We start from the raw sequence: 17,146 nt of genomic DNA, 5'->3' as shown, positions 1-17,146 counted from the left end.
TTCTATGTAATGCATCTCAATAGGAAAAGAATGCTTTTACACAATGGAGAAACCTAATATGCCCAACAACAGGCATATTTACATCCTCAGTAAAATATATTACAAATCTGTGACTCAGTTGTGATGCACAATACTTAAACTGATACATTTTGGGGAGACTGACTCATTATTTTGATATGTTTTAATGCTGGCAGTAGCCTTTCACACAATGGTCAGTTTGGCTATTTGTATAATTCAATTAGCTACCGTGAAATGTATTTGTCCAGCCCCTCACCTCCCTAGGACTGCTCAGTAAATTAAGTCAACGTTGGAGTGCAGCGAAAATGGGCTTGAGACTTTGGTCAATCCAGTAGAGCCCTTTTGAATGTATGATCTGAGAAATGTAAACCATCAGCTGACAGTGAAATGTAGTACACAAAGCTCATGTACTCTCCCAGTTAGTGAGCACAATCCATTTGTTTCTCTTTCAGGGACTGTACATTTAAGAAGTCTGTATAGGTCTGAGTGAGTGGCCTCTCAAAATAAAGCTTGCTATAGCCTACCCAGTTTTCTTAGACATGTTCTCTTCTGAATCATAGTTATTCATTGCGAAACCTAGATATTTATTTGTATTGATTATGATGATACATGTCTTACGTATATTACCCATAGAAGTCTCCTTTTTTCCCAGTCAGAATTGTAATGCTGAGAGCTCTCTAATGGGTACATTATTCAGTTCAGTCCATTCATTGTAACCTGGTAGAAAAAAGAGACATCTATAAAGTAAATACTTTTTGTATCATGGTCAGACAAAATTGCCATTTTGAACATTTATATTCAAGCAAGTACGAAGGCCTTAAACTGAGGGCTTCAGTTAGTCTGTTTTTCATATCTCAATCTCTTACATGTTTCTGAGGTCAGTAAACAAGAAGAGTGTGCGTTCCCCTTTAAGAAGCCCCTACCATTCCATAGCGGAGGGAGTAAGAATACATTCTCGAACAGCGGTTAAGAGGGGAAAAAAAATCCACCAGCGGTCTGTTTCAAGTCCCCCCAATAGAAACTGTGCCTGATTTGTGGCCAATGTTGGAGATGTAAAAAAAAAAAAAAAAAAAGGAGGGGGGAGGAAAAACACTAAAGGGGTAGCTATGGAGATAGAACGTTTTCCTGGCTGCTTTCTTTGACAGGTGTTGAGAGGGGTAAAAGTCTTAAAACAGAATCCAGCATGTACGCCAAAGGTAAAGGAGCTGTCGTCCCTTCCGATAGTCAAGCGAGAGAAAAGTAAGTGAATTATGCACCATTTAAGAGTTTTACATGGTTAAAAGGAAGTTCCAACTTTCTAAACTATAGCTACCATAATTTAAAGGTGTGTACAGTACTCGCTCGCTCTCCTGAGTGTTGTTTACCCCTGCCGTGGCACGTCTCTTTAACTTTTTTTCTTGTTAGTTGCACTTTCTCGTTCTTTTAGATGATATTTATTACAAAATTCTCGCACGTTGTGAACGCAACGCACGGAAGAGTTGTTCGTCTTTTGTAGCTATGTTTCATTTGGGGTTACAAATGTGTCGCTTTCTGGAATTTAAAGATACAATGTAGCGCGCATGCAGCGATTGCATGAAGTTACAGAATTGCTACTGCGAAAAAAGATTTTCTTCTTGAGATTCTATTTTAAAATATGGAATACGTCTGTCTTTCTAGGTGGAGTTGCATGGACGCTGACTCTCACATTGTTTGAATGTGTAAAGTTTTGAGACGTGTTACGATGGACTTTTCAAAATGCAATCGACCCGTACAGAAGGTCTACTAGATATCTTCTAGACGTCTATGCTACATGTTTTCTTACCTTATTCGTGTTTATTAAGGACTTGTGCAGGACATCCCACATGAGCAAATGACGAGGACTTTGTCTTGTCTGTTAAATTAAACTTGTACTTGTCTTTAGATATACCAACATTAGCAGACTAAACTCCACTCCATGGTAAAGGAAGTTTATACATACGTAAACTTTTTTTTAAGCATGGTATAAGCAATGTATCATCTATGTTGGAGTGTTACTGTAACAATTTTAGATTATATCGAACTGATACATGTTTTTAAAACCTAGGACTAACAATGATCTCAATCCTTTTGATGAAATATTGTCTCATTATTATTCAAAGCATCATAATAACTACTATATCAGAGTTCAAACGACTCTTTTATCCTCTTTAGGGGTAAGCAGAGAAACTGCCACAACTTTTAAAATGTCAGATGAACGATTTTGATCATAAATGGAGACTCAGATTTAAACCAGTGCCTTACATGAAGGCTACATCTTATGTACTTTGTTGCTTTCTATGCTACACAAATTATTGTGTAGGGATTCTGATAAGAGTAGCACCGCTTCCTTCATGGCACAGCATGATTCCAAGAAGGTTGTGATATGAGAAACACTTTGTTACATATTTACCCTTCACAGACTGTGTAACCGATGACTGACACAATTATGAACAGAGTTTCTTGTCCCAAGATCACAGTCAATACTGTGAATACGATTAGATCAAGGCAACTGGATAGCTATGCTATCGCATGTTGCTTTTTTCCCTCATGTATGAATAAATACTTCTTAAAAATAACCTATTTTCAAACTTTTGGGGTGTTTGATGCTCAGCCGGATGTTAGAATTATATTATGTAGTTAGTGTTCATTGAAAAATATTTCAATTTACTTGGCGAAGTTGCATTCATCCTATTGCTGACTGTGTGGGGCTCATCATGATGAGTATTACTTGTAGGCTTCAGTTATGTCTTAATTTCACCCAAATTTGAATGTGTGAAGTAAATGGCATATTCTCTCCGTTAGAGAAAATCTTTCCTGTGTATTGACAAACGGAGGCAGGATTGTGTGCTGAGGGAGTATGAATCCTAACTGAAAACAATTCCATGTGGTTCATGTACCAATACAGCAAGAATAATGCATTTTGAATGGGCATGTGATGCCCATATATTCCCTGATTTTATTATATGGAATTCTTTTAAAAACTTGTGGATTCCTACATATGCATCTTATTTGTTTACTATCAAAGGCAGATCCAGTAGACACAAGTGCTCTAAAAATGTAGTGTTGACAGAATATTTCCTCACTTAGTAATACAGAGACATACATGTCATATATTATATATACATATTGTGACAGTAGAACAATATTCCCTCCACCCCATCCCTTTAAATTTTACCTTGAAGTTAAATGACGATACAGTTGTCCCGTATGTCCTTTGCCTTGTTGTATGTTTCACTCACAAGAAAAATGAAGTTATTTGATTGATTGGCATCAGTTTATGCAGTGACCCCTCTGGCACCATCCTCTGCATGTGTGTGTTCTGTCTCTGTGTGTTGTTAGAGTCCGGTAAGCAGGTGAGGGCCAGAGTGAGGATGCACTTACCTTCTCACCTAACTAATGACTCTGCCATGCACCGTGAAGCAAACGCATGCTTCTCTTTACGCCATGGTTAGTCAGGACGCTACCCATGTTGTCTGAAGTCTTGTTAGATTAACTCCTACTTCATTTGGAAATTGAAATGAAAGACCTATATGGTCTCTCTTTTTGTGGAGGTCGTCCATTTCTCACCAACATGTTTAGAATACTTGCTGGTTTAGGTACAGCAGAGGGGAGACCGTAGAATAAAGGTGTCTAGTACAGAACCACTGACAGAGCAGATGGAAGTTATAAAAAGTGGACCAAGAATGGGGAGGGTATAATGGCTTATCAAAACCTTGAAGGAATCTAGAAGAATAAAGACTGAACCTGAGCTTGGTAACTTTTTTTCTACAAAATCACTAAGATTTTAATCTGATGACGGTGTCATTCAAGGAAGTGCTCGACCTAGAGTTCAAGAGAGATGTATAGAATGGAAGAGATGTTTGTTAGTTTTTCTTTGTTTACCTGTCCTTGAGGAGAAGCGTCAGATGCCTGTGGAAAAATGTAGAACAAGAACTCGTGCCCTTTTGACGAGAGGAATTAATTCCATCACACTCACTCTTTCTGCACTTGATTTAATTTGATTTCCACAGGGTTGAAACAGAGGCTCCAACATTAATATGACCTTATTGTTTGTTAATTACAACGTCATTGAAATGTGCTGAGGAACCCGCTATCACAGGGCCCTTCCATGGACTTCATCAAATGGAATGTTTCTCATCATGATACAGTAGTCGGTCGTGCGTGACCCTGTCACACGTTGTAGTATTTACATTTAAGGCAATGCATACTCTATACATATAGGTTAGGCCTATAAGACATTTTATAATATTCAGAGGATAATTGAATATCTTGAATAAAGTGTTTGATTTGAATGTGTTTCTTTACATCCACACCCTCCCCTATATTCGCATGGAGTTTAATAGAGTTCTTGAGGTCTGAATGCACGGTTTTGATATCATACAAATGGCCCTGCCATATGCATTTTGGACTTTTGAGAAAGACATTTTAAGAACCACGTATGCAAAAACATGCCACTATTTTGTGATGAACCTCTGATTTTCTCTGGTTTGCTTTGAATGAAAATGCTCATATTCAGAGGTGTCAACAGTCAATTCATTTGGTGCATTGGTGCATCCGCACATATTTGTTAGCTTTCTCACTTTTTAAATAAGTGAGACAGTATAAATATTGAGGCTACGTGCGTGAAGTCAGTAATCAGGTTGGTCACGGCACAGACAAACTCATGAAGTCTAAGTGTATTCTGTTGATTACACTAGCCCACGCATTATATAAATGTTATAGCGAGATGATACCTTTGATGATACCTTATGTAGCTCATTTATTAAGTATAGACTGTGTGGAGTAGTCCAAATTACTGTTATTTCAGTACACTAGTAGTACATATTCATTCTTAACTGATAACAATATCTATTAGCTGCTTATTCCATTTATAAACCCTGTCTGCTTGGTATCTTGATGGTATTCTTTCTCATAGAATCAAACTTTTTTGTTGAATTGAATCAATTTCCCCAAAATGAAGACTCTCAGGTTAGAATACAATGGCGTCCTTTCAAGCGGAGCATGTCCATAATTGTGGAGTCAATTTAGCTCGAGGCTAGCTCCTGGTAAAGAGACAAAGATGACTTTGGCAATGGGAATCCATTTTTGAGTTTATTAAACTGAAGTGTGTGTGTGTGTGTGGATTAACCCATGGCTGGTTTAAGCCATGCGTGTGTACAGTCTTTTGTCACTGTTTTGTGTCTGCAAAAAAATGGCCGGCAGTGTAAAAATGTTCATTTAATCTTAGTTTCATCTCATAAACAGGTAGCCTAACACTTGGAGAATGAAATGCTTCCAGAGGTGTCCTTTAATCTATGCATCCTCCTTTGCTTACAAGACATGTCAGTACTCATCAACTTGCGATCATGATCTTAATTCCTCTAGGCCTAGGCTTTTGTGAAACAAGGAAAAACTAAAAGGGCATTATGAAAACTGATACAATTACTATCTTGTATTCACCCCAACTCCCTTCTCCATCACTTCTCATGCATACCTTATCTAACCAAGCCCATGCATACCTTATCTAACCAAGCCCATGCTCTCGCTGCTGAATTATTTACACCAAGACAGGAAAGTTAATTTGCTAACTGTCTGTGCTTTAGCTGGCTAAACTTGGCAGAGGTGCTTTCATGTCTTGCGGGAGCGTAGTCTGATAGCCTGAGGTGGGATGTCAGGAGTGTACCTTGGATGAGGTGGAAGATCTCCCCTTGAAGTGTGGACACCGTGTAAAACTCTGGGCTGACTGTGGAGCTGGGGCTGCTGCTGACTGTGGAGCTGGGGCTGCTGCTGACTGTGGAGCTGGGGCTGCTGCTGACTGTGGAGCTGGGGCTGCTGCTGACTGTGGAGCTGGGGCTGCTGCTGACTGTGGAGCTGGGGCTGCTGCTGACTGTGGAGCTGGGGCTGCTGCTGACTGTGGAGCAGGGGCTGCTGCTGACTGTGGAGCAGGGGCTGCTGCTGACTGTGGAGCAGGGGCTGCTGCTGACTGTGGAGCAGGGGCTGCTGCTGACTGTGGAGCAGGGGCTGCTGCTGACTGTGGAGCAGGGGCTGCTGCTGACTGTGGAGCAGGGGCTGCTGCTGACTGTGGAGCAGGGGCTGCTGCTGACTGTGGAGCAGGGGCTGCTGCTGACTGTGGAGCTGGGGCTGCTGCTGACTGTGGAGCTGGGGCTGCTGCTGACTGTGGAGCTGGGGCTGCTGCTGACTGTGGAGCTGGGGCTGCTGCTGCGTGCCTCCCTGGCTCTGCCTCTAACGTTAGTCACTACAGAGAGGATCAAACTAAACCACCCACTCAACAGTAGTTGTCTAACTGAGAGAAGTCTGCTGGTCTCTTGTCTCCTAACCTTTCCACAGCATGTAATTTGTATGACCATTATCCATGATGATGGGGTTTCAGTGGCCTCAGAGCTCTTTAGCTGGAGTCTGGCACGGAAGAGAACAGTGGGTTAGAGGGGGGACTGGACCAGCAGAGCAATGGATTAGGATGTTGAGATTATCTTTTTTTAGGCACCTGAGACATCACTAAAAATGACAGAGAAGATGAACCAGCACCACTCTTGATACTTTTAAATATATTATTACAGAGATGTTCCCTTTGGGAGGACAGAGGACATGGAGCTTGTGTGTGTCAGACGGAGTCTCATTTCAGAGAAGGTTTTTGTATGAACGTATGCCTTGTGCTTGGTGTCAGTGCTCTGTCTGTCTCCTGTCATGTGTGGCCCTAGGGTCTCCACTATGGTCGTTATCCTGTAGCTCTCCCTTCTCACCATCACACAGTTGTCTTAACGCCTAGCAAGTTCCCTCTCTCCATCTCCTTCCCTCTGCTGACACCATCTCTACCTGCGCAGGGAGAGTCTCCACAACCCTCTTCCCTTGGCGGAGTTACACTCAGTGTTACTGACAGTGCAACAAAAGGTGTCCCCCGAAGCCAGGATTGAATGAGTGTTTTTAAATAATGCATTAGAACAGGGCAGGTGCCCGTCACCAGGGCACAGAACCCCTCAGATCATACCAGTGTAGCCATGAAAATTTCATCAGGGCACTCGTGGGAATTTCTGTTCGATCCAGTTCAGTGTGGACCAGCTTATAGAAGTCCACGCATGCCGCTGGGTATTACAAACAGCCATGAGGTAGTCTTCTTACATTTTACACCAGCCGCCTCCCCTCTGTACCAGGAACCTGACAAGTTTTCACACTGGGAGAGCACAGGTACTTCCTGGTTAAAGGAGCGCCTCGTTTTTTACTGGTTTCATTTACGTTCATTCAAAGCACATTCCCAGCGCTCAGTTCTCACTGGCTGGTTTGAATTAAACTCAGTTGAGATCTGATTACAAACGCCACCAAGCATTTTCAGTGTTACCAGGTAGTGTGGTCACTCTCCCCTCTATGAAGAGATGAGTATGAAAATATTGCAGCCAGCGGTTTGCTCCACCGTGTCATTCATTTGAATATCATGCCATTACCCATAACCCATTGTTCTGCCCATCCTTCTCTTCTACCATCACCCTTGACCTACCCTCCAAGCCAGGGGTGTCAAACATACGGCCCTTGGGCCGGATCCGATGCTCTACACAGACTATCGGTAACATTTCAACTAACTATCTTCTAACATTAAACTTAACCATTGCCCTAACCTTAACCTGTACCCTAACCCTTACTCTAAACCTAACCTTAGCAAGCAGTTGCTTATTAACAGATAGTTGGTTAATAGTATGACCATCTGTAGAGCATCTACAGAAGGACTACCCAAATAAAGTGTAAGAGAAAATGTACAAAGCTGTGGATAGAGGATTTATAATTAAGTGTGACTCCGGACCTCGACAGCCCTGCTGTAAGCAGTCACTCCAGCATAACAAATCCACAGCCATAAAACAGACAGACCAGATAAAACACTGTGGCCATGATTGCGTTTGTTGTGTCCAGAACCATTTGTTTACACTAGATTACTGAAATGAGCAGTGAAGGTAATGTCTGATGTAACACTGAGAAATAATTAAGAAGATAGGTGTCCCCTTTAACTAATGTCTAACGTTAGTCAGAACTGTTTTTTTTGCAGTCTGTGGAAGAAATGTTTCCCTTGTATGAAGCGGGCATATCAAATGAATGATTACTTAGAGACGATGTCCCTTGTGCTTGGTTCAACATCAATTCAACATCCAGCACAAGTGTTTCTGAGACTCTGCTCCCAACAGTAGACTTAACCTAATGTGACCAAACTGACTTCTTTTTTTCTCTCCCAATTTTGTTACCCAATTGGTAGTTAGTCTTGTCCCATTGCTGCAACTCCCGTACAGACTTGGGAAAGGCAAAGGTCAAGAGACTTTGCGCCCTCCGAAAAAAGACCCTGCCAAGCTGCACTGCTTCTTGACACACTGCTCGCTTAAACCGGAAGCCAGTCGCACCAATGTGTCGGAGCAAACACCGTACAACTGGCGACCGTATCAGCATGCATGCGCCCGGCCCGCCACGGGATTCGCTAGAGCATGATGGGACAAGGACTTCCCAGCCGGCCAAACCCCCCACTAATCCGGACGACACTGGGCCAATTGTGCGTCGCCTCGGGTCTCCCGGCTGCTACACAGCCCGGGATCGAACCTGGATCTGTAGTGACACCTCAAGCTCTGCACTGCCTTAGACCGCTGCGCCACTCGGGAGGCCCTTTCCCTCTTAGTAGTGTGGGTTCATCACTAGTCCAGGAGCACAGGGAGTACAGTAATTGCCAGCACAGGCGGCTAAATGACAGTCATAATGATACCAAAAATGCACACGGTAGTGTGGGTTGTCAGATAGTGTGACACCGACCCACGCTTGGCTGTCTCTGCTTTCCTCTTGTTTTCCTCAGCATCCATGTTAAAGGAGGAGCTCCGTAAACCACAGATGCTCTTTTTATTTTCTAGAGCCTCCCAATGGCTTCTCCTTAGAGTCCGCATGTTATCTGGCTGTCATTGTGAAAGTCTCTGGCTCCTACTGTAAATGTTAATACTGTGTACATACAACAGGTCTGACCAAAAATAAAATTGTATTTTATTACGACAAAGCCTGCATTCTCCCAGGTTAACCCCACTGGTCTGTAAGGAGAGATCCAGTACAAATGCATTTTTCACCTGAGTTCCAGTTGGATAGGCTGCCTGCTAGCCCTGGAGAGGGTGAGAGATTCTCCGGAGGGGATGGAGGAGGTGCCAGATGGAGCCTCGACATTGACCTTTTTTCTCTTTGTTTTCCAGGTTAGCTTTATATGTGTACGAGTATTTGCTGCACGTCGGCGCACAGAAATCAGCACAGACCTTCCTGTCAGAGGTAAGAAATGGCTTTAGAAGAACTTCCTGAGGTGAACGGATGAATGGGATTCCTTTCCATTGTATAGCGAGGGATGGAATTTACATTAGCGGTAGCCCTGGGGTCAAGAACCAATTTGGTTCAGTTTTGTAACACAATTGGATTCCAAAGTTTTGTATACAATGATATGGATGTAATACGTCTAGACTAAGCTATAAGTTGATGAATAACAACAGTATTAGTCTTAAGATTTCTATAAGGACAATAAAAAAATGTTGGCTGTTCTATTTGCGTTCCATATCAACACCTAGGCCACGCTCCTTCCTCTATTAGTCTGATAGCCCCTGAACTGTCAATGAGGTAAAGCCCATGTAATGTGTTGCATCCTCTTCCTTAATGGACATCCTTCCTCCATAGTGGCCTAGTATTCAGGCCTTCACCTCTCTAACACCTTCACGCCTTAAGCTTGCTACAAGCTTGACTTGCGTAGAGCTACGTGCCGGTCCATGCATTTCTAGACTCCCAAATAGCAGCGTTCATAAGGGGGACAGACATTTTTCTGAAGTCTTCCCCTTTTGAGGTAGACAAAGAGAAATCGTGTTGAACTTCACCACTAAGCTAATTTGAAAGAGAACCGACTGCATATTTAATGAATAGCTAGGCCTACATGTTATGAAAGTTTAGGTTTGATTAACATCACGTTTTGTGCCTGCTAGTAGGCTGTAGGTTATTCTGCTAGCAGTAACCTAGCTTCCCACATCTTCCCCCATGTGAAATAATACCATTTCTAAATAATTTTCCCTGGCAAATATTCTTATAGCCTACTCACCAAGACTGTATTTGGTTATCAATGCAGAATATGCTACTTTGATGCATAGCCTATAGATCAGATCAAGGAACCAAGTGACAACACTGCCCCCGCGGCGCCGTAAGGAACGATATGGCACGTCTCAATTTTCAAGTTGCACAAAAGTGTGTAGAATGCTCCCGCCCTTTTTGTGACGGGAAAAACGACATTGCAACTACTGCGCTATGCTCCGTATCTACTGTCTGTTTAATGTGTGTAGACCCCTTTATGCTGCTCACTAAATATTGTACCATTATGGCTGTGGAAGAACGTTACTGGCATGCAAATAATGGAGGACTATATGGTAAAGACAAATATTATTTCTATGTATCAGCTGTCCCTTTCCCTAGGGTCAGGAGGTTTTCTCTGACCACTTAACTGGTGCAGGAAGCCATAACTAGGGCCATGAGTTTCCTTCCCAGGTTACTTCTTCAAGACAAATTCCTGGCCCTCCTTATACTGCTCTGTGTGCCTTCTGGAAAAAGTTGGGTTAAACTCCAATATCCTCTCTGTGATACCCTGGATGCTCATACTAGTCTATTTAACTCCTAGATTATTTACCATTCATTTAGCCAGCAGTGAGAGCTCTACTCACACATTTGGAGTGGTGTATATGCTCATTTGGTTCATAACTGCTCTTTAACACTCCCATGTGTTAGAAGTCAGATTTAATATGTTCATTTAGATGGACAATTGGTTAATAATAATGTTCTTAACCCCCGGACCTGCTAAAGTGATCTTTTTCAAGTGCAATGAAAGGTTGATTTTTTTTATTTATTTTTCTTCTCATGATTTATTTCATATAAAAAAAAAAACTCTGGCCTGTGTTCAAGCACAGAACTATTTCAGTGGTGTGATTCACCCAGCTTACATCACGGCATTTTCCCCTCCTGTATTATAATCTGTTCAGCTGTTATCATGTATTACAGCGTTGATGTTTCACCACTGTTCATGACTGTACCTGTGTGTCACTGCGTTCAAAAATGTCTGACGCATGGCCCAGGCGTACGTATGTTATGTTTTGAAAGATACAGGTGCATTTTTTTTGTTGCCTCAGCTGGGTGTCCCTTATCAACCACACAGGAAAAGGAACTTTTAGATGACGGTTTTCTAAAACAGCCTAATTTCCTTAGAGATGCGGTCATGACCTGGAATTAACAGCATACTATTATACACAGGCTATATTTATTTTCTCCTGAGTCTTAAACTAAAATGTTGCTCTTTATCTTTCACAATGAATCACTCATTCCATATGTTCCCTGCCATTTACAGTGCATCCGGAAAGTATTCAGACCCATTAACATGTTACGTTACAGCCTTATCCTCATCAATCTACACACAATACCCCATAATGGCAAAGCAAAAACTGGTTTTTAGAATTTTACATAAGTATTCAGACCCTTTACTCAGCTCTTTTCAGGTCTCTAGAGAAGTCTGGGCTCTGGCTGGTCCACTCAAGGACATTCAGAGACTTGTCCTGAAGCCAGTCCTGCGTTGTCTTGGCTGTGTGCTTAGGGTCGTTGTCCTGTTGGAGGGTGAACCTTTGCCCCAGTCTGAGGTTCTGAGCGCTCTGGAGCAGGTTTTCATCAAGGATCTCTCTGTACTTTGCTCCTTTCATCTTTCCCTTGATCCTGACTAGTCTCCCAGTCCCTGCCGCTGAAAAACATCCACACAGCATGATGCTGCCACCACAATGCTTCACCGTAGGGATGGTGCCAGGTTTCTTCCAGACGTGATGCTTGACATTCAGGCCAAAGAGTTAAATCTTGGTTTCATCAGACCAGAGAATCTTGTTTCTCATGGTCTGAGAGTCCTTTAGGTGCCTTTTGGCAAATCCAATCTGGCTGTCATGCTGCGGAGTGGCTTCCGTCTGGAAGGCCTGACAGGTGGAGTGCTGCAGAGATGGTGGTCCTTCTGGAAGGTTCTCCCATCTCCACAGAGGATCTCTGGAGCTCTGTCAGAGTGACCATTGGGTTACCACCTCCCTGACCAAGGCCCTTCTCCCCCGATTGCTCAGTTTGGCAGTTCTGCCAGCTCTAGGAAGAGTCTTGGTGGGTCCAAATTTCTTCCATTTAAGAATAATGGAGGCCACTGTTCTTTGACCTTCAATGCTACAGACATTGTTTGGTAACCTTCTCCAGATCAGTGACTCGACACAATCCTGTCTCAAAGCTCTACAAACAATTCCTTCGACCTCATGGCTCTGACATGCACTGTCAAATGTGGGACCTTATGTCCAATCAATTGAATTTACCACAGGTGGACTCCAAGTTGTAGAAACATCTCAGTGATGATCAATCTAAGCTAAATTTCGAGTCTCATAGCAAAGGGTCTGAGTACTTATGTAAATAAGGTATCTGTTTTTTTTAAATATAAATTTGCTACATTTTCTAAACACTTTTTGCTTTGTCATTATGGAGTATTGTGTGTAGTTTTTTTTCTTTTTTGTCCCATAAATTTTAGAATAAGGCTGTAATGTAACAAAGTGGAAAAAGTCAATGGGTCTGAATACTTTCCGAATGCACTGTATGTGTTATCAAAATATAACTAACCTGTAATGAGAGAGCAGCCTTTAATGTGACTGAGATAATGTCACACATGGAAATTCTAATTTAAAAGGGCGGAAGTCAGGCCATTCAATGTCTAATGCTTATATTCTATCTCAGGTGTGTTTGCGAGGCTAAATCAAGCCACAACCTGTCCAGGTTGACACAACAAAGTCATACAGTAACCTAGTCTATTACAATGCTGATAAATCAATACATCAATCACCTAACCTGCCCAAAAGCTTTTCCCTCTCTCTGCCCTAAACGGTTCAGTGCAGGCAGCAGTGTTCGACTAACTGCCACCAAGGCACAGAACTGGACTAAAATATTAAGCACAGATCTGGGACCAGCTCGGAGAGATTAAGTTGCGAGGCTGAAGTGAGGCTTGCTGATTGCAGAACCCTCCTGGGCGAATCTCCTCCCTGAGATGGAGTGTTATTGGTGTGCTGCTGGATAGGGGTTAAGTTATGGATCACAGGAAACAGGAGGGAGAAGCTCTGCTCCTCACACAGTTTATTTCCATGAGGCATGCAGAGGCCTTTTTCCAGGGAATTTGCTTGTACTTGAGTTTGTTTTTAAATATATGAAATCACATACACAGTATAATGTGGAGATGCTGATCAGTGATGTTTCCTGCTTTCTGGAACTCTCTTCTTGCCCTTCGTATTTTATGATAGCAGAGTAAGTAAGTACACAATATTCAAAATGCCTTTAACTCCCATATTCTCAACAATACTCCTAACTTTAGCCACAAAGGTCTTAAAAGTTTCTCTGTTCACGGTCGGTCTCTTTTCATCACATATAAATGTCAACAGTTCTACAGTCAGCCACATTACGCCAATATAATTACTATGCTAAAATCTCAGGACCTCTCCAAAGCATGTTCGGCCCTTTCCAGCCCTCCCGTCTCCCACCTGAACAGATGATAAGGGAATTCAGTCCCTCCAGATATGCTGAAGCAAAACACACCTGCTTGATGCCACCTAATGAGAGAGCTATCACCTGGCCTCTCAATTAACCCCTCGTCCTACCCCTGCACACTCGCCCATCTCCTCGGGGGAACAGTCACTCCCTGCTCCCATGTACAGCAGAACCCTTGAACAGCCTCCACTGGCCCACACGTAAGTTAGTCTCATCCATCAGCTGTGTATAGGAAAGCCTATAAAACTGGCAACAGTCACACCAACAATATAGTCCTGATCACCAGCCACGTGCATTAGAACTACAATGCATCGCATTTAGCCTCTATTACATGCCATGTTTCAAGGCTCACCTGCAGGGCCTGTAGGACTCATGGTGTAATTCTAGGAACTTACAGGAACTCAAGTCATTTTGTTCACCCGACCTAGAATACCTTCCAATTAAATGCTGACCGTATTATTTCCCAAGAGAATTCTCCATCATCGCCATGGCCGTTTACATCCCACCTCAAGCCGTAAACTCGATGGCCCTCAAAGAATTTCACTGGACTATGCAAACTGGAAACAACATCCTGAGGCTGCATTTTATTGTAGCTGGGGATTTTAACAAAGCAAATCTGAGGACTAGGCTGCCAAAATTCTATCAACATATTGACTGTCCTACTCGCGCTACTAAGACTCTAGACTGTTGCTATTCAAACTACCGGGATGCTTACAAGCCCTTCTTTTGGCAAATCTGACCACGACTCCATCTTGCTCCTCCTGTGCTATAGGCAGAAACTTAAACAGGAAGTGCCCGTGCTCTGTACTATTCAACGCTGGTCTGACCAATCGGAATCCACGCTTCAGGATTGTTTTGATCACGTGGACTTGGATATGGTTCCAGGTAGCATTCCAAAATAATCTATACGCGCGAAACTGAAAGCGCAAACCACCGCATTTAACAATAGCAAGGCGACTGGTAAAATGGCAGAATATAAACAGTGTAGTTATTCACTCTGCAAGGCAATCAAACAAGCTAAACGTCAGTATAGAGAAAGTGGAGTTGCAATTCAACAGCTCAGACACGAGACGTATGTGGCAAGGACTACAGAAAATCACGGACTACAAAAGGAAAACCAGCCACGTCGCCGAGACCGCCTTGCTTCCGGACAGGCTAAACACATTCTTTGCACGCTTTGAGGATAACACAGTGCTACCAAGGATTGTGGGCTCTCTTTCTCCGTGGCCGATGTGAGTAAAACATTTAAACGTGTTAACCATCGCATGGCTGCCGGTCCAGACGGCATCCCTAGCCGCGTCCTCAGAGCATGCGCAGACCATCTGGTTGGAGTGTTTATGGACATATTCAATCTCTCCCTATTCCAGTCTGCTGTCCCCACATGCTTCAAGATGTCCACCATTGTTCCTGTACCCAAGAAGGCAAAGGTAACTGACTATCACCCCGTAGCACTCACTTCCGTCATCATGAAGTGCTTTGAGAGACTAGTCAAGGATCATATTACCTCTACCTTACCTGCCACCATAGACCCACTTCAATTTGCTAAACGCCCAAATAGGTCTACAAACGATGCAATCGCCATCACTATGCCCACTGCCATATTCCATCTGGACAAGAGGAATACATATGTAAGAATGCTGTTTATTGACTATAGCTCAGCATTCAACACTATAGTACCCTCCAAGCTCATCATTAAGCTCAAGGCCCTGGGTCTCGACCCCGCCCTATGCAACTGGGTCCTGGACTTCCTGATGGGCCGCCCCCAGGTGGTGAAGGTAGGAAACATCACCTCCACTCCACTGATCCTCAACACTGGTGCCCCACAAGGGTGCGTGCTCAGCTCCCTCCTGTACTCCCTGTTCACCCATGACTGCGTGTCCAAGCATGCCTCCAACTCAATCAAGTTTGCAGATGACACGACAGTAGTAGGCTTGATTACCAACGATGATGATGAGAGCCTACAGGGAAGAGGTGTGGTGCCTGGAAAACAACCTCACTCAACGTCAACAAAACAAAGGAGATGATCGTGGACTTCAGGAAACGGGGTGTACTGTCTGCTATCTACATCGACTGGACCGCAGTGGAGAAGATGGAAAGCTTCAAGTTCCTTGGCGTACACATCACTGACAAACTGAAATTGACAACCCACACACAGTGTGGTGAAGGAGGCGCAACAGAGCCTCTTCAACCTCAGGAGGCTAAAGACATTTGGCTTGTTACCAAAAACCCTCACAAATTTCTACAGATACACAATTGAAAGCATCCTGTCGGGCTGTATCACCACCTGGTACGGCAACTGCACCGCCCGCAACCGCAAGGCTCTCCAGAGAGTGGTGTGTTCTGCCCAACACATTACTGGGGGCAAACTACCTGCCCTCCAGGACACCTACAGCACCTGATGTCACAGGAAGGCCAAAAAGATCATCAAGGACCTCAACCACCCGAGCCACTGCCTGTTCACCACGCTATCATCCAGAAGGCGAGGTCAGTACAGGTGCATCAAAGCTGGGACCGAGAGACAGAAGCTATTTTTCAATCTCAAGGCCATCACACTGTTAAACAGCCATCACTAACATAAAGAGGCTGCTGCCTTTATGCATAGACTAGGAATTACTGGCCACTTTTTAAGAAATGGAACACTAGTCACTTTAATGTTTACATATCTGGCATTACTCATCTCATGTCTATATACTGTGTTCTGTACTATTCTACTGTATCTTAGTCCGTTCCGCTCGGACATCGCTCGTCCGTGTGTGTGTGTGTGTGTGTGTGTGTGTGTGTGTGTGTGTGTGTATAGTCTTAACTCATTCCTACTAAGATTTGTGTGTGTTGGGTATATGTTGTGTAATTTGCTAGCTTTTACTTGTTAGATATTACTGCACTGTCGGCACCAGAAGCACAAGCATTTCGCTATACATCTGCTAAGTCCGCGTATGTGACCAATACAATTTGACCTGACCAGGAAAAAGTCCTGGCCCTAGTTACATAATTGTTCCTGGTCAAGTCAGTCAGCAAAACCCTGGGTCCTAGTCATAACAGGAGAAAGCCAGAAAGTTTGGCATGCAAGTGAGGATGCATACAGTGCCTGCAATGTTCTGTAGCTCACACAGCGGCCACAGACAGTGGCAGTTGGAGTTAGTACTAAAAGGGCCGAGTGCGGTAGCTAGCTATCTCTGGGTTGATCTTATCTCAGTTGCCAGATATGGGGGGTAGAGGTGTATGAAGTGTGAGGAGCTGCTACTGAGATGTTTTTAGTGTCAGATCCACACTCTCTGCACTCCATTCTTACTGCATGTCTGTCTGAGGTGAAGTGGAGTGAGATGTGGTGAGTATGCATTATGGATGCACATGCGGCAGAGTCTTAACTCTCTCTCTCTCTCTCTCTCTCTCTCTCTCTCTCTCTCTCTCTCTCTCTCTCTCAGATCCGATGGGAGAAGAACATTACACTGGGGGAGCCCCCTGGATTCCTACACTCATGGTGGTGGTACGTACATTGTCTTCTATGTAGAGTCGCATTAAACGCCACACTTTACACACACACTCACATACACTGCTATTCACGACATGA

General features: G+C 43.5%; 1 protein-coding gene across 2 annotated transcripts in view; it reads left to right on the top strand.

Moving 5' to 3' along the window:
- The first annotated feature begins 954 nt into the window (after window positions 1–954).
- LOC115158267 (single-stranded DNA-binding protein 3) overlaps window positions 955–17,146 on the top strand; it is an 86,853-nt gene continuing 70,661 nt past the window's right edge. For both annotated transcript variants that reach the window (XM_029707005.1, XM_029707006.1), the window contains exons 1-3: window positions 955–1,257; window positions 9,213–9,285; window positions 17,001–17,062. In XM_029707005.1, coding sequence (XP_029562865.1) covers window positions 1,202–1,257; window positions 9,213–9,285; window positions 17,001–17,062 — 191 coding nt within the window. In that variant the 5' untranslated portion in view covers window positions 955–1,201. The remainder of the gene's footprint in view (window positions 1,258–9,212; window positions 9,286–17,000; window positions 17,063–17,146) is intronic.

The sequence above is a fragment of the Salmo trutta genome, chromosome 22, assembly GCF_901001165.1.
Source record: "Salmo trutta chromosome 22, fSalTru1.1, whole genome shotgun sequence".
Lineage (NCBI taxonomy): Eukaryota > Metazoa > Chordata > Actinopteri > Salmoniformes > Salmonidae > Salmo > Salmo trutta.
Note: the sequence above shows the minus strand (reverse complement) of the source record. Positions and strands in the feature narration are given on the sequence as shown.